Below are 26,873 nucleotides of genomic sequence, written 5' to 3'. Positions count from 1 at the left end.
TTTGAAGCCCACAAGCATTTATTTCCTGGATGCGGTGAATGCTGTGCTCCCAGCATTCACCGCTCGTTCCCGCACATGCTCAGTGGCATCCTGGGAAGCCTGAGACTAGCTCCCAGGAGACTGTGCGGAGTCTGGGAGAGGCTAGAAACACGCCTACTCCCACGGGAGGAGAACCAGGAAGTGCAAATAAGAATAGAAAAATAAAAGGTAATTACGGCGATTTAAATTTTTTTAAACGGCATGTCAGCATCTAGGCAAGGAAGAGAATACATACAGATATTGTTCAAAATTTGGGTGGAACCCCGCTTTAATACATACTGTGAGTGCAGGATGTCATGGACCCACCCCCTGAGGAGGCGTCTCTACTGTACCCTGCACTTACTGTGTAATGGTGTAGAGTTCTGATTAGAGACGTGAAGGCCCGAGAAAAAAACTGAAAAATTCGGGGGGAAAAAAAAACTTTTTTTTTTTCTGTTTTTTCCTGAAGGCTTTTTTGTTTTTTTCCAAAAACTTGGAAAAATTGAAAAAAGAAAAAAAAATTGTGGAATATTTTTAGGGCTGTTACTAATTAAATTTCCGTGTTCGATTAATCGATTTTTTAAAAATCGATTAATCGACTAATTTCGATTAATTATAACGCACATACAGATCCAACTACTTTTAGCTGATCTCCTTGCATTGCAACTCTGCATTAGTCAGTGGTAAATGTGGTATACACTATATACAATCACCCGACACTAGTTCGTTTCCACAATCCATGACTTAACTTCACAGTTCACACAAATACGTTTTAAATTCAAACTGTAGCACTGACGTAAGTAATTTTTTTTTCCACAGCAGCGTGACAATCCCTCCACCTCCGGTCTAACTAATCTCTCTCACCTTATGGCATAGACCCCTGTGCAAACAGGTGGTCATGCAAGCGGGTATCAAAAGGGTTAACACAGACCATAAACTTCTCTCACGTCTCCTTAGATCTCAGCAAGGACGCCAGGTCATGGGTAGAAAGAAAAGATCATTTTCCTTCCACTTCACAATTATGTGCCACTTTGTGTTGGTCTATTAAATTAAATCCCAACAAAATACATTTACGTTTTTGGTTGTAACATGACAAAATGTGGGAGATTTCAAGGAGTATAAATACTTTTTCAAGGCACTGTATATTAGAGTGTCTAGACCTCACCATGAAAAATACATTTTTTGGTATAGAAATAAATATTGTTTGCAGACGAAGAGCGTAGCAATGGGGGCTAAATATGCCCCCCAGCATTGAGAATTTATTCATGGCAAAATGGGAGGTGGAAGAGATTAAAAGAAAAAGAGACAAGAATTGGTCTTTTACAAACGCTTCATAGATTATGTGATTCTAATATGGGGAAGAATACTTGGAGGTTTTCCTAGGAGACATCAATAGAAATACCTAAGGGGAAATGATTAGAATGCAGAGAAATTGTGACCTGGATAGTGATTACAATGAGCAAAGCAACATCTTAATAAATCAATTTGTAAGGAAAGGGTTTAAGAAACAGAAGTTAGTACATGTACGAGAGGAGGATGGAAGAATGGACAGAGGGGAATCATTGAGCAGGAGTACAAAGAAAGACAACAGGAATATGGAATTTACCTTTGTAACGGAATATAACAGATATTACACCTGGATAGTGATTACGATGAGCAAAGCAACATCTTAATAAATCATTTTGTAAGGAAAGGGTTTAAGAAACAGTAGTTAGCACATGTAAGAGAAGAGGATGGAAGAATGGACAGAGGGGAATCATTGAGCAGGAGTACAAAGAAAGACAACAGGAATATGGAATTTACCTTTGCAACGGAATATAACAGATATTACAAACAAATTGAAAAAAAATGTCATAAAGCACTAGGCAATCCTTTTAAAAGGTAAGGTACTGGGTAAATCTTTTCCCAAACGTCCAAAATGTATTTATAAAAAGGGCAAGTGTACAGAGGAATATGGTGGTTAAAAGTGTTATTGGTCCCCCAATAAAAAAGCAACATTTTTGGATGCCCAAGGATTCTATCGATGTAACAGATGTATTGCATGGAGGACGAGAAAAACTAAGAAAGAAGGAGAACACACTTTCGATCCAACAGTTCCAACATGGAATACGAAATTAAATCATTTATTTCCTGGTGTAGTAGCCATGTCGCCTATGCACTGGAATGCTCTTGCTTCCAGTATATAGAACAGACTACTAGGCAACTGAGTAAACGGATCAGTAAGCATATTAACAATATAAAAAAGGGATCCGACAAGCATAGCGTGTCAAAACAATTTAAGGAACATCATAAAAAAGATGCTAGAAAATGAACATTTTATGGGATCGATAAAGTGCAAGGTTTTTGGAGATGGCAAGATAAAAAGAAAACAGATATCACAGAACAAAACCAAATGGATTTATATTTTGCACATATTAACACTGTTTGGATTGAATATCAACATCAATTTAAATGGTTTTATTACTATATTTGGAATAAGGATGCTAAGGGAAGACACTGGAGTTCAGGGTATGATATTTGTATTTTTGTATTTTGTAATATTTTTGTAATATTTTATGCATTATGGTATTATGAATTTTCATGGATGGATCATTCTATGCAGTATATTTAGTGCTACCCATACATGGTCATTGTGTAAGAGATTGAATTGGCAATTTGTCAGCCAAAAGGCAACCAAGGGTTTATGACTGTGTATAAAAAGAGCAGAGTTTGGAGCTTCCTGCTGTGGCTCCTGAAAATGTCAGGGTAATGAAACGCATTGGGGCAGAGCAGGAGGTGACTTCATCCCAAACAGTACTCAAGGAAGTGATGCTGGTACACCTGGAAGTCAGGTCTGAATAGGAATTGTGGAGCTGGTATCCTGGAAGAGATAATGCTTTCTTTACCTTTGTGCAGGGCAAAGCACTTAATAATGTGAGTGGGCATTACCTATGTGTTTTTAATGAGCGAGTTTTAAATAAAAAAAATCAAAGGTTTTACATTATAGAGGCCCTTTTTTTTGTCTATGGAAAATTCTTATGTGTATGGAGACACATTGGTGAAAAAAGTGGAGAAGGTCCTGGCTTGAGAGTAGCCCTGGAAGTTGTAACCCCCTGGGGAAACATAAGTGTTTAATGGCCTACCATATCACAGGTGGTCATTGTGATCTGGTGAGTTTTTTGGTGTGGGGGTGGAGGATCACGGATGCTATTCATGGATGATAAGCACAGGAAGCAATATAACAAATGGCAAAATATTTCTGGAGGAATATTGCATAGCACTGGGCACCTTTTAAAATATTTTGCAAGGGCACATTATTTATACACGGACACATTAAAGTGGCTCTAGAGCCTTAAGGTTTTTCACCTTAATGCATCCCATGTACTGTATATTTATGTATGCATAGTTTTTGCTTTCATAACCATATTTGCATTGTTATCTCTACTCTGCATTTATTTAATACAGTTCGGCCTCATGCACACTGGACATTTTTACAGCTGCTCATAGGGGCGTCTGGCATTTATTTTCTGCCTCTAAACTCCCCTGCATGTTAGCCTATGTGTGCATGCACATATAGACTTTTAGCAGCTATTAGTGGTGGGGGCTTTTAGAGACAGGAAGAAAAAAACAGTGCCAGTGCATCCAGGAGCAGTAGAGTTTGGGCATTAAAAATGCTTGGTGCTAATAAAAGCTGCTAAATGTGCCTAAACTCTAGATGTGTTTAGCACTTGAGCATTAATTCATTTTTAATGGCCGGTCAATGAAATTAATTAACAACCAAGAGCTTGACGCCTGTAAGAGCTCCTAAAAGCTTGTAAAAGCTTTAGACACTTTTACAAGCGTCAGGCATTTTGTCAGCAAAACGCTAGGAGAGTTAAATTAACTAGGAGAGTTAAATTAACGTCCTGTGTGCATGAAGCCTTCAAGTTAAAACTACTCCCTGTCCAATCATTTGGCCAATTCCTCTAACTATTACAAAATTATCTCCCAAGATGCAACAGGAAGTTAGTGAGCTGTCTATGCTGCTTTTGACTAGAACATGTTTAGATCTGATTTAAATTGTTAAATTTCACATCTAACAAAACATTCAAAAGACTATAATGTCCATAGAGGTATTAAATTGAACACAAGTAACAAGGTGAAGATAAAATATATACAGTATATATGCTAATACTTCAGCCTCAATGCTTTCTGAGTCTCTAATCTAGAACAAATATAGAAATTAAAAATTCTGACGCTCATTCTTGTTATGGGTTTGTGACTTAAAGTAGATGTTTGAGTTGTGTAAAAAAAATAAACCTAAATACTCACCTCTATGCTGCAGCATCAGTATGATGCTGCAGCTGTACCCCACCAGCTCTAAGCCTGAGGACTGAGTAATTACATGACTGCTGAGAGCTTAGTTCTTGTTCAGCTCTGAGTAGAGAGTGGTGACTGTCAGAGCTGGAGCCAGCTGTAAATCAGGCAGCTGAGTGAATCCCAACAATATTAATACAAAGAATAGAGCAGGCAACTCCAAATGTCCTTGTTGCTTCTTTATTGGTGCATAAAAAAAGTGAGAGAAAACATACAGGTGCTCACACCTTTCGGCTTATAAGCCTTGATCCCAACAATAGGGTCAGGATCCCTCCAGAGCCTGGAGTGGCTCTGTGACATCAGCCGACAGCATTCTCAGCTGATTCTGGAATAAGGAGAGCACAAGTAAGTACACTCCTGTGACTCTAGACACAAGAGAAGTCTGACCAAAAACACTTCAGCCATGCTTCTCTTTTAAAGGGTAAGCTCACCTTCAAGCAAAAAAATAAATAAATGCACATATTTTTGCAGGAAAAAATGTGCATTTATTATCTTTTCCTTCAGGAACCTGCAAAGCATTGCACCCACAATCAGTGGATCATGGGTGCAATGTTAGGCTCCTGCTTTCTGCCCATAACTCTGAGCTTTCAGTTAGAAGGCTGGAGGAAGTGTGAATTGACTACAAGTGTGCTGATCTGTACACTCAGTCCATTGAGAGCTATAAGCCATCTGCTGCCCTGGAAGACAGGACTTGTAATTTCGTCATTCACAGATCCCTGTGCTGGAATCTGTTATTAACATAGGTGTAACATATTCTAAAGCTGAACTTATCCTTTCAAAGTACTGAAGACAGGCAACTAGCATTTTAAAAGAAGGTCAGTGCTGTGAGCTTCTATACTTTTCTCATAACAGAGTTACTTTAAAATCACAGTAAGGTTATTAGGTGGATAACTGTTTTCTCAACTTTTTCGCATCTTTTACCATGTATACTTTGCATTGATGGAATGGCTCCAGTGGGTGATTTGCATATATTTCATTGTTCTGTATGCTTATTGCTTCCCAAAACACAACTGCCAAGCTGAAAATGTCAGATGCTTTTGAATACATTTGATTAGCCCTCACTTCAGGTGGTGACCTGTGAACAAAATAAATCAGAAATTATTGTTTTTTTATACAGCTATGCGGTCCAGGTACATAATAGATTATTTTATCTCATTTGCATAGACAGAGGTTTAGCAAACACAAGTGCAATCTTTGTTTAATCAGCAGGAAGGAGCGAATGATGTCATTAAGGTTAGGTTCACAGCTGAACTTGCATGATTTAAAACCGGCAATGCAGTCCGACTTCGGGGGGAGATTTAAAAGACATCTGTGCGGGTTCCTGCACAGATGTCTATTCAAATCGACCCTAAAGTCGCCAAAAGTAGTACAGGAACTACTTTTGGGAATCGGTGCAGCGCCGCAAAGTCGTTGTCGCACCAATTCGGATGTGCTATTGCCGGCAATAGCCAACAATTTGGCATGCGATGTGACATGTCACATCACATGCCAAATTGGTCCAATGTGAATGTGAGCTGAAACTGATTTAACCTAAACTGATTTTGTTTTCACTCCTTGAGCTACTTCAGCAAAATTACGGTAGCTTTGAGGGTTGTTTAATTTATTTCATCTAGCGTTTTATTTCTAAACACAACTTTCACCTAGAATTCATACATTTTTTCATATTAAATTCAATTAGAAAAATATGTGATTTATGGGTCAAAGTTGTGTTTTGTTTGTGTGAAAACATTAATACTTTGATGCCTGGCGTTTTTTGGGCATTTTTTAACAGTTTTGTATCTTTTTACAAGCATTTTTAAAGCGTTTTATAAGCGTATTGAAAGCGTTTTACAGCTTCAGACATTTTTGTTTAGCCAATAGAAAGCACTAGGGGGAGGAGAAGGGAGGGAATTAGGGGTGGAGAGCTGCTGTTTTTGAGCAGAAAACGAGCGACAAAATGCTTGTGAAACGCTCAAGTCAGGCATTTCTATTGAAATCTAAGGGGCCAAAAAACGCTTGTAATCTGCCAAAAAAACCTCATGTACTTTTCTGAGCGACAGGCATTTTGCTTCAGGCAACAGAACACTCATATGTGAACAGGCGCCAATGAAATGAATGGGATTTGGTTTGTTGAGCGTTTAGAGCTACAATCTTCAAGCTGAAAATCTTTCAGGTGTGAAATTATTCTTTGTAATTGTGTTTTTTTTAATGCTTTATGTATTGTCTTTTATATGTGTGCTGTAGTATTAACTTTTTAGTTAACGTTTTTTTCACTGTGTTTTCCTTAATAAGCCAAACAATGGGCTGTTTTTGGCACAAGATTGGATCCAAGATAGTTGGAAGGACCTTATGTAATCTTATGAGTCATTTAAAGCCCATTGCACCCTTAAAAACCACCAAAAACTACATTTAATTGTGCTGTCAACATTGACTCCAATGCATCTTACCAAAATGGCAAAATTTCATTAGAATCTCCTGATTTTCAACAAAAATTTTAGGAGATGAAAACCCTAAATTTTGCTTATTCTTATTAGCTAGTGAGAGCCCATTATTGCCAAAAGCTTTATTCTGAGTGTATAGATTTCTAGAATTCATGAATTTGATACTCTATTTAGGGGCAGATACATGAAAAGTGTGAACTAGGAAATATTTCTAGTTGCCCACTTCAGCTTCCAGCAGTCATTTAGCGCATGATTAAAACAATAATTCTGATTATTTGCTATGTACACAAAAAACATGTTGTTAGGATGCTTTTCCAACATCAGCCCCTATGTGGAGACAGAGCCACTAAAGAGAACTATAGCAGACCTTCAACCATGAAAATGCCCTTTTTATCCTAGTTTTCCCCTCTCCCTCTTACATATTTGGAGAACATTCCCCCTTTTTTTTAAAAAGATGTGTTACCTTTTTAAGCACTGCAGGCCAGCACTTTCTGCCTTCTCACCTAGATGAGAATGATGTATTGCCCCCCACTGCCTCCTGAAATGTCCATGCCACATCCCAGGAGGCAGAGTGTTGCTGGGGAGTGCATGTCATGACACCTCTGTCTGTCAGGTATTTAGCAATGGCTGCATGACTGAGAATACCCTGAGCGTGCACATATGTGCTGCAGGTCTTTGGGACCTGGCAGAGACTTCTGGCATGTTCGAAGTAACATGGGATATGTAAAGATGCCAGAACAGAAGTGGAGCAGTGGGATGAGGATGTTCTGGGAGTGAAGTTCCTCTGGTTTGCTCTGTCTGATATTCTAAAATTAATTTGAAAAGGTGGTGGTGATAAGTCTTAAGAATGTTTTTAAAGTGCTCTAAAGTCCTAGAAGTGGATTAATCTTTAGAAAAGGCTGTTCTTAAAAACTATTCAATAACCTTGGGTAAAACTTGTAAACCCTCAGGGTTTTTTACCTTAATGCATTCTATGCATTAAGGTGAAAAACCTTTTGTGCTGCAGCTCCCCCCCCCCCCCCCCCCCAGACTCCACCCCCCCTTTTTCTGAATAATTAAGCACAAGATGTATGTGTGAAACACGTATGTGACTGCTTTCTGGTGTTCTTGGTGTCATCACAGTAATTTCAATAAAAGGCATTTGGAACCTTTGGATGCGCAGCCGTTCTTATTTTTCTTCAAGTATCCAAGTAGAGACGGGCCGGGGTTGGCACTCCTCATCAGGTTCTATTTGGGTTATCATATACACCTGGAGCAGCGGGCCCTTCTTCCTTTGACCAGTGGCGTAGCGTGGGTTGTCAGCACCCGGGGAAGGGCAAGTAATTTGCGCCCCCCCCCTAACCTGCGGACTTTTAGCTATCCCCGAGTCCCTTCAAATACAATAGTACTGACCTACCTGATTCCTATACTGACCACTACACTACATTGTCCACTATACTATACTATACTGTCCACTATATTACACTTACCACTACACTGTCCACTATACTGACCACTATACTACACTACACTGACCACTATACTACACTACACTTGACCACTATACTACACTACACTTGACCACTATACTACACTACACTTGACCACCATACTACACTGACCACTATACTACACTATACTGACCACTATACTACACTATACTGACCACCATACTGCACTGACCACCATACTGCACTGACCACCATACTGCACTGACCACCATACTGCACTGACCACTATACTGCACTGTCCACTATACTACACTGACCACTATACTACACTGACCACTATACTACACTGACCACCATACTACACTGACCACCATACTACACTGTCCACCATACTACACTATACTGACCACTATACTGCACTGTCCACCATACTGCACTGTCCACCATACTGCACTGTCCACCATACTGCACTGTCCACCATACTGCACTGTCCACCATACTGCACTATACTGACCACCATACTACACTGACCACCATACTACACTGTCCACCATACTACACTGTCCACCATACTGCACTGTCCACCATACTGCACTGTCCACTACATTACACTGACCACTATACTACACTGACCACTATACTACACTGACCACCATACTACACTGACCACCATACTACACTGACCACCATACTACACTGACCACCATACTACACTGACCACTACACTGTACTGTCCACTATACTACACTGACCACCATACTGTACTGTCCACTACACTAACCACTATACTACACTACACTGACCACCATACTACACTGTCCACTATACTACACTGACCACCATACTACACTGACCACCATACTGTACTGTCCACTACACTAACCACTACACTGTCCACTATACTACACTATACTGACCACCATACTACACTGTCCACTATACTACACTACACTGACCACCATACTACACTGACCACCATACTGTACTGTCCACTACACTGACCACCATACTACACTGTCCACTATACTACACTGACCACCATACTACACTGACCACCATACTACACTGACCACCATACTGTACTGTCCACTACACTAACCACTACACTGTCCACTATACTACACTATATTGACCACCATACTACACTGTCCACTATACTACACTACACTGACCACCATACTACACTGACCACTACACTGACCACTATACCACACTGACCACCATACTACACTGACCTCCATACTAAACTACACTATACTGACCACCATACTACACTGACCTCCATACTACACTGACCACCATACTGACCACCATACTACACTATACTGACCACCATACTACACTGTCCACTACACTGACCTCCATACTAAACTACACTATACTGACCACTATACTAACCAGTATACTATACTACACTAACCACTATACTGACCACCATACTAGACTAACCACTATACTACACTACACTGTCCACTACACTAACCACCATACTACACTGACCACCATACTACACTGTCCACTACACTGACCTCCATACTACACTGACCACTATACCACACTGACCACCATACTACACTGACCTCCATACTAAACTACACTATACTGACCACTATACTACACTGACCTCCATACTAAACTACACTGACCACCATACTACACTATACTGACCACCATACTACACTATACTGCCCACCATACTACACTGTCCACTACACTGACCTCCATACTAAACTACACTATACTGACCACTATACTAACCAGTATACTATACTACACTAACCACTATACTGACCACCATACTAGACTAACCACTATACTACACTACACTGTCCACTACACTAACCACCATACTAACCACTATACTACACTACACTACACTGACCACCATACTACACTGACCACCATACTACATTGACCTCCATACTAAACTACACTATACTACACTGACCACCATACTACACTGACCTCCATACTACACTACACTATACTACACTGACCACCATACTACACTGACCTCCATACTAAACTACACTATACTGACCACTATACTACACTGACCTCCATACTACACTGACCTCCATACTACACTACACTATACTACACTGACCACCATACTACACTGACCTCCATACTAAATTACACTACACTGACCACTATACTATACTACACTAACCACTATACTGACCACCATACTACACTAACCACTATACTACACTATACTGTCCACTACACTGCCCCCCATACTGACCACTACACTACACTGACCTCCATACTATACTACACTACACTGTCCTGCCTACAGTCTCTCTCTCTCGCGCGCACCCCCCCCGGGCAGTAACAAGACTCTCACAGTCACTCACCTTCTTATCCTGGCTGCATCGATCCGGATGAGGAGGAGAAGACAGCGGCGGCTCACGTTGTTTCTTCTCTCCCCTGCGCTCTGCTTGCTGCCATGTTCAGTATCCAGCGCCCTGTGATTGGGCGTATGGGGGGTCATGTGCGGAGGCGGGACTTCAGGAGCGATCGAGGACAGGCCAGCCCTACGCCTCACATGACCCCCATACACCCAATCACAGGGCGCCGGACACTCAACATGGCGGCCGGAGCCCAGGGACACAGAATTAGAAATTAGGAGGAGGCAGCCAGTGACACATAGTGGCGCCCCCCTAAATATCGCGCCCGGGGCCAGGGCACCCCCTGCACCCCCCACGCTACGCCACTGCCTTTGACCACCCCTTTTTCTTACCTGGGCAGATCGTTCCAGTGACAGGGATGAGCACAGCAGCTCCAGTTGCTGTGTCGGGTCCTCATTGGATAGATTGATAGCAGGAGGAGCGATTGGCTCCCGCTGCTGTCAATCAAATCCAGTGACACGGGAGCCGGGGGCGGGGCCGAGTCCTGCTGTCTGTGTCAAAGGACTCAAGAGCGCGTCCACATGAATGCGCCCTTGGAAAGCGGCTCTCTGAGGGGGAACTCGAGAAGAGGAGCCAGGAGTCCCACGGGGGGACCCCAGAAGAGGAGGAATGGGACTGCACTGTGCAAAACACTTGCACAGAGGAGGTAAGTATGACATGTTTGTTATTTTATTTTTTTTTAAACAAACCTTTACAATCACTTTAAGTGTGATCATAAAAAGAAGAGAAATATGGAGCACCAAGAAAAGGTGGGGCAATCTGGTAGATTCAAAATATGTTTTTGTTTTGATGTAAATGTTAACAACAAATTTGGTTTTCAATAACTTCTATGTAGAGAGACCTTTATTTTGAACACGTATTTTAGTGACAGAGTTGCTTTAAAATACCCTGTTCTTCAGGGTTGTAAGCCAAGAATAAAATATACAGCACATTAGTTTATGCTTCATGCCTTGTCTATAGCCATGAAAAAGGGGCATTAAAAGGCCCATAAAAAACTTTGGCAAATGTTACATTTTATTTTTTACAAAAGAAAGTAGATTTTCCATATACTGGATTGGCCTATTTCCTTTTTTGGTGCTCTGTTTCTCCTCTTTTCCGAATGGAGAAACCAATAAATGCATAGTGAATGTTATTATTTCTTACAAACTCCACTCCACTTAAAGTCATGCTACAGCTAAAAACGTTTTTTAGCTTAATGCATTGCTTGCATAAAGGTAAAAAAAAATTATATTCCTCTGCCCCCCCCCCCCCCCACACACACACACACACTCCCTGTGTGAAGTTGGAAGAGAGGGGAGAATAGATCCAGCACTGTGCATGACATCTGACCGGAATGGTACCAGCTGATTGGAGAAAAGCCAATGTATCACCAATATTTTAAAAAGGGCCAAAATAAATCCCTGGGAATTACAGACCAGTTAGCCTAACATCAATAGTATGCAAGGGGTGGGAAGTGGGATCACCAAGGGTTCTGTACTGGGACCAATTCTGTTTAATTTGTGCATCTCTTCTCCCCTCTTTTCCTCTACACATAGCTCAGGAGCGCGCAGACACTGTGTGTGAAATATCACAAGATTTAATTAATAAAAAGACATACAGATCTATTCACATAAATCCAGAAACAAAGCACTTATCATATCAAGGTAAAATACCGGCGCTAGTCCTAGCTCCAGCTGGCGGGTGACGTCAGCACAGGCTTTGCCCTGACGTACGTTTCCTCCAAAAGGTTGTTCTCAAGGGGATCAATCCCCTTGAGGACGTCCTTTCGGAGGAAACATATGTCGGGGTGGAGCCTGTGCTGACATCACCCACCAGCTGGAGCCAGGACCAGCGGCGGTATCTTACCTTGATATGATAAGCGCTTTGTTTCTGGATTTATGTGAATAGATTTGTATACGTTTTTATTAAATAAATCTTGCGGTATTTCACTATTGGAGATTGTCATCTTTCCTATGATCCTTTGGTATTTGGTGTTGGAGAAAATGCCTATGAGACTATCTATAATTTGGGGTCTCAATTGCTGGTAAGAGGCTGCAGGATAAGAGGTGGAGGGTGTACACAGACTGATTACCTTGAATAGACTGTGGCCATTCAAGGTAATCAATACATTCAAAAAATAAATACACTGACTGATTTTTGAGGGATTTCCCCGTATCACTTAGAGACTGTGATTCATGGAATGCTAATTTAATGTAACATTGTTTCAATTAGAGATACTGTTGAATGAGGAGTATTTAGATTTTGTAGGAATTTCAGACACCTGGTTCAACAGCTCCCATGATTGGCTGGCAACCATTCAAGGGTATTCCCTTTATCGCAGGGATAGAGAGGGTAAAACAGTGGGAGGGGTATGCCTATATATCAAGAATAATGTACAAGTGAATGTAAGAGATGACATCAATAAGGGAGCTAGGGAGGAGGTGGAATCCTTATGGGTAGAGCTCCAAAGGGATGAAGCTAAGGGGAAAATAATACTGGGAGTATGCTATAGGCCCCCTAACCTGAGGGAGAAGGGGGAGACGGACCTCCTATCACAATTTGGATTAGCAGGAAGGATGGGAAGTGTTTTCATGATGGGGGATAATAATTATCCAGACATAGACTGGGCGGAGGGAACAACGCATTCGTCTAAGGCTCGCCAGTTCCTAAATGTCTTGCAGGACAATCTCATGGGTGAGATGGTAGACGCACCAACTAGAAACAAGGCGTTACTAGATCTACTGATTACCAACAATACAGACCTGATCATGGATGTGGAAATACGGGGCAATTTAGGAAACAGCGATCACAGGTCAATTGGCTTTAGTATACAATCACAAAAATAGGAAACACAAGGGGAACACAAAGACACTGAATTTCAAAAGAGCCAACTTCCTTAAACTACAAACCTTGCTAGAAGATATAAATTGGGATAAAATCTTAGAAACAAAGAACACAGAGGAGAGATTGGTTTGTTTTAAGAGCATATTAAATAGGGGAATTAGCCAGTGCATCCCATTGGGAAATAAATTTAAAAGAGCAAACAAATGTCCTGGATGGCTTAACTCCAATGTAAAAATACATATAAACGCAAAGGAGAAGGCCTTCAAAAAATACAAGTTGAGGGATCATCATCAGCATTCAGACTTTACAAAGAATGCAACAAGATATCTAAGGGTGCAATTAGGGCGGCTAAGATAGAACACAAAAGACACACAGAAGGAGAGCAAAAAAAAATCCCAAGAAATTATTTAAGTATATAAACAGTAAAAAAGGGAGGACAGGCCATATTGGCCCCATAAAGAATGAGGAAGGACATCTGGTTACAGGGGATGGGGAGATGGCAAAGGTATTGAATTTATTCTTCTCCTCAGTTTTCACAAAGGAATCTGGGGACTTCAGTAACCAAATTTTCAGCGTTTGTCCTCATGACACATCACAGGAAGCACCCTCATGGCTAACAGAGGACAGATTTAGAAATAGACTTGGGAAACGTAACCTTAATAAATCACCGGGATCGGATTGGAGAAAAGCCAATGTAGCACCAATATTTTAAAAACGGCCAAAATAAATCCCTGGGAATTACAGACCAGTTAGCCTAACATCAATAGTATGCAAGGGGTGGGAGGTTGGGCCCCCCAGGGTTCTGTGCTGGAACCAATCCTGTTTAATTTGTTCATAAACGACCTGGAGGATGGGGTAAACAGTTCAATCTCTGTATTTGCGGAAGACACTAAGCTAAACAGGGCAATAATTTCTCTGCAGGATGTGGAAACATTGCAAGAAGATCTGAGCAAATTAATGGGGTGGGCAACTACATGGCAAATGAGGTGTAATGTAGAATAAATGTAAACTAATGCATTTGGTTGGCAAAAATATGAATGCAATCTACGCACTACGGGGTGAACCTCTGGCGCAATCTAGAATGGAAAAGGACCTGGGGGTCCTAGTAGATGATAGGCTCAGTAATGGCATGCAATGCCAAGCTGCTGCTAACAAAGCAAACAGAATATTGGCATGCATTAAAAACAGGATTAACTCCAGGGATAAAGTGATAATTCTCCCACTCTACAAGACCTTGGTCCGGCCTCACCTGGAGTATGCTGTCCAGTTCTGGGCACCAGTCCTCAGGAAGGATGTACTGGGAATGGAGCGAGTGCAAAGAAGGGCAACAAAGCTAATAAAGGGTCTGGAGGATATTAGTTATGAAGAAAGTTTGCGGGCACTGAACTTATTCTCTCTGGAGAAGAGACGCTTGAGAGGGGATATGATACCATACTGGTCACCCAACAATAGGGATAAAACTTTTTCGGGAAAGGGGGTTTAATAAGACACGTGGCCACTCACTAAAATTAGAAGAAAAGAGGTTTAACCTTAAACTGCGTAGAGAATTCTTTACTGTAAGAGCGGCAAGGATATGGAATTCCCTTCCACATGCGATGGTTTCAGTAGGGAGCATCGATAGTTTCAAAAGACTATTAGATAAGCACCTGAATTACTGCAACATCCAGGGATATACAATGTAATACTGACAATATAATCACACACAAAGGTTGGACTTGATGGACTTGTGTCTTTTTTCAATCTCACCTACTATGCAACTATGTAACTTTACTTATTTGGTTTAATAAGGGGTTGATTTACTAAAGGAAAATAGACTGTGCACTCTGAAACTGCAGTTGCTCCAGAGCTTAGTAAATTAGATAAAGCTTCACTTTGCAAAGGATACCCAATCATGTGCAAGGTATATTTAAAAAAATGCATTTTTGCTTGCACATGATTGGATGATGGAAGTCAGCAGAGATTCTGCTCATTTACTAAGTTCTGGAGCAACTGCCCTTGCAGTGTGCAACTGCACTTTGTAAGTGCACAGTTTATTTGCGTTAGTAAATCAACCCCTGAATGTGTATTTAAACACATTATTTGTGTGTATGAGAGTATGAACAGTTTTCAGACAAAAACAACAATAAAAGAACATTTTTTGACTTTAGTAACATTTTCAAACTCTTAATTTGTTTTTCAGTAAAGTTTTATTTTCCTGTTATTTATTGGTAGGTGTTTGGCATGTAGGCTTACAAAAGGAAGTAATATGAAAAAACGTAAAGATTTCCTGGCCACAGGAAGAACTCATAAGATAAAAGAATTCATAAAATGTTCATCAAAGGGGGCTGTTTATGTGTTGGAGTGCCCATGCAAGCTCCAGTATGTGGGATGTACTTCTAGACCACTGCTGATGAGGGTACAAGAACACTTAAGCAATATTAAAAAAGGAAAGAAAGATCATAGTGTCCCTAAACATTTTATGGTAAGAATCCTCATTGTCTACAATTTTGGGGGGTGGAAAAAGTTAAACAACATTGGAGAGGGGGAAATTACATCAGAGCTCTTAGTCAGCGTGAGTCCTTCTCGGTATATCAGACTAGGGTTTTGGCTCCCAGGGGTCTCAACGTTGACTTTGACCTGAACTGCTTTATTAGGAATAATTGACAGTAACCTTCCCCCCCACTCTGTCTCTTCCCTAATAACAATAATAATAATACTCATTTTAACATATTATTCTTTGGTATATATAGGGAAGATTATATATCAGTATAATAGTATAGATTAAGTTAACATAATATATACATTCCAAATAGCATAAATAAAAATCAAAAATTAAAAACTAATATATAATAAATAGAAGCTTAGTGCTATAGGATAGGTGTGATCCATTATAAGGTCTAGTATTTAAAGTTTTATTGATTTTATAAGGGAGTATTAAGAATACATTATGTTTTAATATTAAAAACATGTTTACAATATCAGAATTAAGTAGCGGGGCAAAGTGATTATTATTGTTGAATTTATTGTATTTGTATATGTGGCAATCTCAGCGGCAGTTAGAGAGAGTGACGTAGAAAGAATTTTAGTCCAATCTCCTTTAGATGCCATGATTGTGGTATCATATTGGTTTTGCATGATTCGGTTTAAGGGAAAGAGAGCCCTGGGGCCCGCAGGAAGTGGGCATTCCTTGAATCACATGAAACTGCCAGGGAGAAGCCTGATAGGTTGCCATAACAATGACAGAATATATAAAGGCTCGGGCGAGGTGTCCAACCCATCTGCTGATGACCAATCAGAGGTCGATACGCATGCAGAGGGGAGGAACCGAGCCGATTACGTCACGCAGCCATGGTGGTGAGCGAGCGGACACTCTCATTATATACATATGCGAGTGTTTGTTTTATATCTTGTAAGTGTCCTCTTTTAAGCTGTTTTTTTTTTAAATAAATTTGAGAAACAGAGAGCACTATGTCTGCTACAAGAGGGTGGAAGGCAATCAGCTGATCCAGAGTAGAAAGGAGATTTCTGAAGAATCAAAGACAAAAGTCGTGTTTGAGTCTGCCTGACTCATTTTTGAGGTCAGCAGGTAAAATAGCTGGTAGAGGTGTGCACAAGTATACAGTGTGGTGATAGAAAATCACATCAATCAAGATTTTTGTTTTATATGGACTTTTTCATTGGGTGACATTTCAATGACTGATTATTTTATAAGTTTTTATTTGCATAAGGTGTGGTATTAGAGTCACCATTATAGTAGCGCTGCACCATGTATATTTATATACACAATTTTATTGAAAGTGAAGTGAATCCACTTAGAGTGTACAGCAGCTGCGGTATTTGATTACACATAAGGGATTATTTTAGCACTTTAGCACTTTAGTAACAATTAGGGTGGCACTGATTGTCATACACATATAATTTAAATACACAAATGTCCAAACAATTAAGCATGCAAACCAAATGAATTAAAAGATTCAGTACCATTTTTCAGCACCACGTGGCATCATTTTAAAAGCATAGGTCTGTCTACCTTCCAGAGACATGGCTCTTGCAAAATGGCTGACCTTCACAGTACCCTGTTGTGTTAAAATTCACACGATATTTAATTAAGATATTTAATTAATATTCAAATGTTTCCACATTCAGTAAAACAAATTATTGAGGAACTGAAACTTAGCGTGCTTAGTTGTAACATCATCAGTAAATCAAAAGTGACTAAAAAGTTGAAACCAAGTCTCTTGGTCCAGTTTCCTAAAGGATTTGAAAATCTACACTTAATACATTGTGTGAATATTTACTTCACCTATCAATCATGTGAAAAGCAAAACCCTGTTGTCTTCAAATGCATGTGCGGATGAAATAAATAAACAGGAATTTGAAGTAAATAGTCACATACATAGTGAAAATTCTCAACTCCAACTCCTTTAGTAAATCAGTTTCCTTGTATCCCTCAGTAAGATAGGTGGTGATGGTGCACACGTGCTGTAATGCAGCACGCATTGGGTGCAAATATGCCTGCAAAATAGTGCACTCTTTCTGTTACCATAATGAACTGAAGCAAAATATCCCAAGCTAATGTTACTAGGAACCCCTCCTACGGAAAATACAACCTTGATGACTCCCTGGACAATGCTTTCTCTGGACATATGCATCCGCAGCTCTATACTACTTCACTAAAGCAGCCAATTGTTTTCCCTATGGTGCCCAAATCCATTGCTTTTGTACTGCTAGCTGCTAATCACTTGTCAATTTGTCAAAACTCCAGCTTTTTATCCACTATCTTGGCCACAAGACTTCTAGACTAGAGATAGGCAACTAATGCAAATCTTGATGCTACCAGAATATTCCTGATATGCTTTTTACATCCTGGGGGCAGGTAAGTTACACCTCCCTCCTAGGTAATGGAGGTACAGGAGAACCTGATTTCATTTAACACCAAGCTAGTTTTGGAATGTTCCTTTTGCTTACAACTCCCCATTTTGACAAGAAAACAAGATAGTGTCTGACGGGAGGGCCCGTGGAACTCAGAATACATCTTATGTCTAAGTCACCCTGTGCCATCCTGGCACAGGGTGAGTGAGAAAATATATCTTGGACTACTTAAAATGGGACAGTAATATTTGTCCACAATATCTCCCAGGATGTATGTAGAGCCTATTATTGGTTTGGTTGATTCTGAACTCAACCTGTTAATTGAGTGAGCTGATCACATTAGCCTCCAGGACTGGCTAGGAACCGAACTGTTGATGAATAGGCTGAGGAGGGGGGAGATTGTTGTTTGTATTGTTAATTGTAATTAGCTCCAGCTATTGTGTTTATACTACTGTGTGAAGCTTGGTGCCCACAAGTCTGTCATCTGGTCTGGGTAAATTTTTTAGTTAATTAGCTCATGTTAATTATGGTAATTAGGTTACAGTTGTATTGTTAGAGGAGGTTCCAACGGCATATAAAGTCTTGTAATTTTGATTCTAAATAAAAAACAGTTCATGGTAGCAACAAGCAAATGTCGCCTTGTTTTGTGCTCAGAGAGGTTGGAATATCTGATATCTGTATACAGACTGGGAGGAAGTGGTATATAACGGAAGCACTCAAGCGGAGTGTGGGACGTTCCGTGACATTGGTGGCAAGCAGCGGGAAAGCTTCCTGCAGTCTGGGACATCCAAACTTCCATCTGGATCCAAGGTCCAGATAGCAGTAGAGGAGAGGAGAGGTACAGATACCAGCCGCCATAGTTGAGGAATTCAGAAGAAGGTTGCGAGAGATGCAGATACAGCACAGAGGACCAGTATCGGAGCAGGTCCTGCTGGGATGGTGTGATTCTATTCGCTGCAAACTCTGGAAGGAAGCGCTAGCCCGTGAGCAGCGACACCAGGGAAAAGTTCTCCCCTCCATCGAGGAAAGGTACTGGTCGCAGTACGGACTGCGGGTGCGGTTTTTGGGAGAAAAACCACACAAGAAGCAGACAGCTGAATTAAGCAGGCTGGTCTGGGCAGAGATAAAGCTCGATGAGAGCTACAGAGCCCTCCGGTGGCATGTATCCCAAGCACGTCCCTGGATAGCGGATGACAGCCCAATGGAAGGCTTAAGCTACGGCGGCTTGGGACTGTTGTATGTGAAGCTGACAGGGGCCCTAACTTTGGGAGTGATTTGGAGTGGCGGGTGGACGAAATCATGGATTTCAGAGAAGGGCTACTGAACATTTCGGAAGTGCACTGGGCACAGGAAGATTTGGAGTTTCTGGCCGTTCAGGAATGGGAGCTAGAGATCGCCTACAGACGGCTGCTAGACATTGCTCAGTGCCAGGGCTGGGCTCCCTTTGCCTGGGACAATCAGGAAATACCAGCTGACAACCCGGAAATCCTGGCTGAAGAGTCGGCAATGTGGCAGAGCAATAGTGTGCTTTGCCAACCTGCCCCCACAGCTAGGGAGGCGGAGGTCTTATGGCGAATGCAGCAAGTGCTGACTGACCTTGATGATCCTGTTTCTGCATGGGATGATCTTGGATGGAGGAATGTGCCTGTCCAGCAGCATGCCAGAGAATCTGCAGCGGAAAATCTGGAGATTGCCATCCCCAAACCTGAAGTGCTGACAACCGGGCAGAGCTCTGCTAACCTCTGCCCAGCACTGATAGCATCTTCTGGATTCCATGGACAGGAGATGGTGAACCTCCATCCCCAGACACCAGTTGCAGAGACAGGGGATTTGATAGACTTCTCTGCTGAGGAAGAACCATCGGGTGAGCCCCCAGCAGAAGAGTTGGGATTAGGGCCAAACTTCATTGCGCTCTGCTCAGCACTGATGGCATCTTCTGAGTTCCACGGACAGGAGATGGTGAACCTCTATCCACAGACACCAGTTATAGAGGTAGGGGATTTAATAGACTTTTTTGCTGAGGAAGAACAACCTGATGAGCCTCCAGCAGAAGAGCTGCTATTGGGGCCAAACTTCACTGTGCTCTGCCCAGCACCAACAGCAGTATCTGTGGAGTTACAACAAACTTCTCCAGCTGAAGATCTGGCAACCGGACAGAGGGTCCAAGACCTCTGCCCCACACCTGTGGCAGTTTCGGAGGCCCAGGGCGAGAAGGTGGCAATCACTTCCCAGCAGCAGATACAGGGGGAGAAGGGAGATGAGGTTTGTGTTGTCCCTCCCCAACAGTTGGTCAGGGTGGAGGAAGCGGCCTTCCCTCCCCAGCAAAGATCAGTGCACTTGGGAGACAGTACCATAGACATGTCGTCCAAGCAACCAGATGAGGGAATGGAAAAGGAAGCAGCCGGCTCACCTCCCCAATGGCAGCTACACAGTTTGGGAGTGGAGGAAGCCAGCCTCCTGCCCCAACGATTAGCCGGAGCGGAGGATGCGGAGTCCCCAGCAGAAGTGCTGGCAACAGGGCAGAGTGTTACCAACCTCTGCCCAGCAACAACTACAGAGTTCCAGGGAGGCAGGGCAGTCGGCCTCCCTCCCCAACAGTTAGCCGGAACAGATGGTGTGGGGTTTCCAGCAGAAGGGCTGGCAACAGGGCCGAGGACTGCTGGACTCTGCCCTCGACTAACAGAGGATGGATTTCCTGTGAAGGTGGATGGGACTTCAGTCTCCACCTGTATACCCCAGGGATGCTGGGCAGTGGGCCCAGATCCCCAACAGCATGATAGAGTGAGCCCAGACACCCTGTCTTCTCTCCAGCGGCAGAAAGGACTCCAGGGAGAAGGGCCAGTCCAGGCCTCTCCCCAACGGCAGATATGTTCTCTGAGAGAGGCAGAGGTTGGCTGGGTGAGTAATGCTTTGTTTGAAACAATTTATTTGGGGTACTGTGTGGGTACAGGCAGTAGAGGACTGGAACTACTTACTAACTTCGGAGTCAACCCGTCTGGGGTCTCCTCCTGTGTTAGTCTTCTGCTGAAAGGGGAGAGATGTGATGGGAGGGCCCGTGGAACTCAGAATACATCTTATGTCTAAGTCACCCTGTGCCATCCTGGCACAGGGTGAGTGAGAAAATATATCTTGGACTACTTAAAATGGGACAGTAATATTTGTCCACAATATCTCCCAGGATGTATGTAGAGACTATTATTGGTTTGGTTGATTCTGAACTCAACCTGTTAATTGAGTGAGCTGATCACATTAGCCTCCAGGACTGGCTAGGAGCCGAACTGTTGATGAATAGGCTGAGGAGGGGGGAGATTGTTGTTTGTATTGTTAATTGTAATTAGCTCCAGCTATTGTGTTTATACTACTGTGTGAAGCTCGGTGCCCACAAGTCTGTCATCTGGTCTGGGTAAATTTTTTAGTTAATTAGCTCATGTTAATTAGGTTACAGTTGTATTGTTAGAGGAGGTTCCAACGGCATATAAAGTCTTGTAATTTTGATTCTAAATAAAAAACAGTTCATGGTAGCAACAAGCAAGTGTCGCCTTGTTTTGTGCTCAGAGAGGTTGGAATATCTGATATCTGTATACAGACTGGGAGGAAGTGGTATGACGGAAGCACTCAAGCGGAGTGTGGGACGTTCCGTGACAGTGTCAATATAGCAAGTTACTTGCTGAGGCTCTTAATAAGATTTTGTGTGCTTGATGTGCAGGAGTTTTTTATTTGAGGAGGTGAGTGCATTGTCTTTTTCCAAAAAATTGAGGGGAAAAAAGCAACAGATGCAAGACTGAGCAACAGGTTCACATTAAGGTGGTTCACCAGCTGCTACCTTATTTTTGTTTTTCCACTACTTCAGGAAAAAAGATAGGGGGCTCCATTTAAGCCTAATATCATGACTTGGGTGAATCACACTGTTAAGGATCCTCTCCCAGCAATATGCAGCCAACCATCAAGCACTAGCTTTTTCATGTAGTAGTCACATGTTCCCCATTACTGGAAGTATTGGTGATTTTTCCTTACTGCCAGCATGGAGGCATAAGGATGGTAAGTATGTGCTACTGGTAGGACCTATTGCATTGCCTTGCACTGGCAAAACACAGGTTCATGTAAAGAATGTGTTAGTATTTCCAAAGTTGTAATCAGTTCTCTATGAAAAAAAAAACATGACACCAACCTTTTCTTGATTTATGTATATGTGATCACATCTTAAATCACAGTGCACAATATTGTGGTTGTGTAATCTGAACAAAGCCAAAGTGATCTGCTCAAAGTAGGAAAACAGCTGGTCTATACCAGTATCAGAACTGACTTTACTCAATTGGCACTTATATCCATCACATAGTTTTGAAATCTGTGAAACAAAAAGAAACAGTAAACTGAGGCTGCTCCAATGAAAATCTCAAATCACAGAAATATTGGTTCCAAATGGATGTTGCTTTAAAGGATAAATGCTAGTCAAAAAAGGAAAAATGGATTTTCAAGCAGTAAAAGGACTGCTGCCTTCTTGTAAAATCCTTTATTTTTCTGCACAGTCAGCTCTAAGTTCTGTAGTACATGTCACATGAACCTTTACTTTATGAATTCCTCTGGGGCTGATACCCAAGCATCTCCCCCATTTCCATAACTGAAAATATGACATGGTTTTTACTGTGCATTTTCAACCATGCAGGTTCACACTTTTCCATACATACAGGTACTCAAGTCTTGTGCTCCTCTTTGACTGTCCTGGTTGTTTATCCATGTCTTACATTGTTGCTGAGACATATTAGAGGGTCAGTCACTGCTCTGGGAGTGCATGTATTTCATCTTTGCTTCCTGTAGTACTCCACTTGTACCTGATTCTCTAACCTACGGACACAGCTGATCACAGATCACTGTAAAGGACCAATCACAGCGGCCCTTTACCATGTGATCAGCTGATCACATGTAAACAGACTTGCCGGTTATCGGCAGTCCTTTCCTCCAAAGCTGTGTCTGTGTGAGGAAAGGAAAGCTGTTACCTGGCAAGACTGTCAGTACATTGTTTACACTGATAACCAGTGCCGCCTATCAGTGCCCATTAGTGCAGCCTATTAGTGTCACCTATCAATGCTCACCAATGCCGCCTATCAGTGCCACCTATCCATGCTGCCTATCAGTGCCACCTATCCGTGCTCCTCAATGCCCATTAATGCCGCCTATCAGTGCCTATCAGTGCAGCCTATAAGTGCCACCTATCAGTGCTCATCAATGCCATCTATCAGTGCCACCTATGAGTGCTGCCTATCAGTGCCACCAATCAGTGCTCATTAATGTCGCCTATCGATGCCCATTAGTGCAGCCTATCAGTGCTGCCCATCAGTCCCGCCTATCAGTGCCTCCTCAGCAGGACTCTGACCTGAGAGTGTCTCCCGCATACAGCCCAGAGCCTGCAATGACAGTTCCCCCTCCCTCACCCCTCTCACAGATGTGAGAGCAGAGACCTGATCTACTCCTTCTCCTCCTGTCCCTCTCCTCCTGTGTGTGAACCACGGGAAGTGTGAAACCCAGCAGCTGAATGGTCAAATTCAGCTGCTTAGCTTCACACTTCCCATGGTGCACACAGGAGGAGAAGGGTGGGAGCCGGGAGACGAAGGCACAGATTGGCTCTCTCCTCTCCCATCCATGCAAGGGAGGAATGAGGGGGAACTGTTTGTGCAGGCTCTGGGCTGTATGAGAAAGACGCTCTCAGCTCAGAGCCCTGTGGCGAGCAACCCCGCTGGGGCCCTCCGACAGTGGTGGAATGCCAGGGCCCTGTCGCAAGTGTGACCTTTGGGACCCTGGTAGTTCCGCCACTGTCATAGCTATTATTTCGCTACCATAGTCCAGCTAGTTCTAGGGACACCCAAAAATTCGAGGGACACCCAAGTACCAGTGCAAATATATAAAACTTCAAACAGTGGCTACTAATGGCGAATGGCACTATAAAGGGATATTAAATCTGATTTAGCCCGAGCCCTTACAGCGTTATTAACTCCCGCTTTGCCCTTTCTCACATTTTAGAACCAACTGTCAACATAATTTTAAAGAAGTACAGAATTATGGGAGTTGCTGGCTCTGGAGCTGTAATCATGATTTATTGGCTTTACTACAAACTGACCTTAGAAGCAAAATATGATAATTTTCAGCTATTACTGTAATACTGTATTGCTTCAGGATAATACTAAATGTAGCAATAGTGACATACCAGTATGGTCTTGTAGTGCTTACTCTTTATTTCATTCACAGTTAAAATGTTTTCATGGTTTAGTTGCTGTAGTATTCTCCTTGTATTCAGGCTCATTTTCATTGTGACTGTCTCAATAAGCTGGTCATTTACCTAAGTAACATAAAGCAGTGTGAACACAAAATCTATTTCCATAGAACAAAACATAAGCAGCGTTATATCAGGAATACACGTGTACTGCTGTATTCATGGTGCCACACAATGCACAGATTAGTTCATTGCTGTGCCAATCATTTTAAATGGCACCTCAACATGCTAAAGTAATGCATCTTCTTTGCAGCATGCTGCAGATAACATACTACAATACGTTTTCATGAGTTGTGTTCCCAAAAAAGTGGCAGGTGAAGTTTCCTGTGTGCAGAGGTGCATTAGCTTGCATTGCTTGCACTTCCATCTTCTTCTGGGCTTTTTTCAGGTTCTGAGTTTTTGCCAATCTTAATTAGCTAGGAAGATGTAACTCCTGCATACATACACAGAAGTTATATTGTTCTAGTATAGAATCGTACCGATTCTGCACTCATGTGATCTGTTTTCCAGCTGATGTCACAGAGCCAGTCCAGGTTAGGGAAAGATCGCGACCATATGCTCAGGAACCACCAAGATCCCTGGACCAGCACCCGGCTCAGCCTCTCAGCGAGCCGCTAAGAGGCTGAGCCAGCCACTCCCACCACCTCCACAGCCCAGCACTCCGGTGAGCATGGGGGGGCAGAGCAGAGAGCGGGTAACTGACAGTAACCTGCTCTCTGCTCAGGGAGCACTGAGAACCGAGCAATTAGTGACCTTTGACCAGTTCTCAGCCTTAGCGCCGGAGGGGGACAGATGCAGCATTGGACCGATGCTGCATTCACCTAGGTAAGTCTGATTTTAAAAAAAGAAAAACGAAAAAAAAAAACTTCTCTTTTAATCTCATTTCTAGTGACAGTGGTCACTGGGACAAATAAGAGAAAAAATCCCTAGTGGGGACACAGACAGCAATAAAAACATAACAGGCTCTCAAAATGAAAAGAGAAAGAAAAAAACTTTAGATGTATATCTTAACCACTTGCCAACTGGTTCATGCACATATACGTCGGCAAAGTGGTTAGTTCCCACGAATCTCCGTACCTGTACGTCGGCTCCTTTAGGAGCCATAGCAGACACATGCGCCCGCTGCACGGCGGGGGACCCGATGTGCGTGGCCAGCGGCGCAATCGCCATCAGCCACCCGCAATCGCGGGCAAGAGAGCCAGAACGGGGATTTGTGTATGTAAACAAACAAATCCTCATTCTGACAGGAGAGAAGAGACAGATCTGCCATTCGTAGCAATTACGAACAGCGATAGGTCTCCTCCTCCAGTCCGTCCCTTCCACCCACAGTTAGAAACAATCACGAGGGAACGCATTTAACCCCTTGATCGCCCCTAGTTTTAATCCCTTCCCTGCCAGTGACATTTACACAGTAATCAGTGCATTTTTATAGCTCAGATCTCTGTATAAATGTCAATGGTCCCAAAAAAGTGTCAAAAGTGTCCGATCTGTCTGCCGCAATGTCCCCACTAAAAATTGCAGATCACCGCCATTACTAATAAAAAGAATAAAAATGCCATAAAGATACCATAAATCTGTCTCCTATTTTGTAGATGCTATAATGTTTGCGCAAACCAATCAATATACGCTTATTGCAATTTTTTTACCAAAAATATGTAGAAGAATACATATTGGCCTAAACAGATGAAGACATTTTTTAAAAAACAAATTTGTTTTTGGATATTTATTATAACAAAAAGTTAAAAATATTGTTTTTTTTTTTTTTAAATTGTCATTTTTTTTTTTATAGCGCAAAAAATAAAAACCGCATAGGTGATCAAATACCACGAAAAGAAAGCTCTATTTGTGAGAAAAAAAGGACATCAATTTTGTTTGGGTACAATGCTGCACGACCGCACAATTGTCAGTAAAAGCGATGCAGTGCCGTATCGCAAAAAATGGCCTGGTCATTAAGGGGGAAAATCTTCCAGGGCTGAAGTGATTAATGAATGCATGTAGATTCAAAATGAGAACCTATTTGAAAGTAACAATTGTATACACTGACAGACAAATGAAGTTTAGTATAATATCAACTCCAAGACTAGTAAGAGCAAATTTTGGAGGAGATTTAAGCATTTCCTCTGATAAGGACATTTTGAGATTTTATGATTTGAGTGTCAAAAGCTTGTGTTATCATAATCCACAGATTTTCATAGTTTGGTGACAAGGTTCAAAAACATAACCTATTGCCTTGCATTGGGTACTTGCTCAATCTTTCTGACAGCTTCAAGATAAACCAGTCAAGTTACATTCAACCTGCAGAAAACTGGCACAAAGG

At 42.0% G+C, this 26,873-nt stretch overlaps 1 protein-coding gene across 4 annotated transcripts in view; it reads right to left on the bottom strand.

The window, feature by feature from the left end:
• Positions 1 to 26,873, bottom strand: part of LOC141106091 (uncharacterized) — a 145,585-nt gene that overhangs the window by 26,107 nt on the left and 92,605 nt on the right. For all 4 annotated transcript variants that reach the window (XM_073596514.1, XM_073596516.1, XM_073596517.1 and 1 more), the window contains 4 exons: positions 24,491 to 24,622; positions 22,460 to 22,636; positions 17,401 to 17,495; positions 5,275 to 5,428 (listed from right to left, as the gene is read on the bottom strand). In XM_073596514.1, coding sequence (XP_073452615.1) covers positions 5,275 to 5,428; positions 17,401 to 17,495; positions 22,460 to 22,636; positions 24,491 to 24,622 — 558 coding nt within the window. The remainder of the gene's footprint in view (positions 1 to 5,274; positions 5,429 to 17,400; positions 17,496 to 22,459; positions 22,637 to 24,490; positions 24,623 to 26,873) is intronic.

The sequence above is a fragment of the Aquarana catesbeiana genome, linkage group LG08, assembly GCF_042186555.1.
Source record: "Aquarana catesbeiana isolate 2022-GZ linkage group LG08, ASM4218655v1, whole genome shotgun sequence".
NCBI classification, from domain to species: domain Eukaryota; kingdom Metazoa; phylum Chordata; class Amphibia; order Anura; family Ranidae; genus Aquarana; species Aquarana catesbeiana.
The sequence above is the reverse complement of the archived record's forward strand: the minus strand, read 5'-3'. Positions and strand labels throughout refer to the sequence as shown.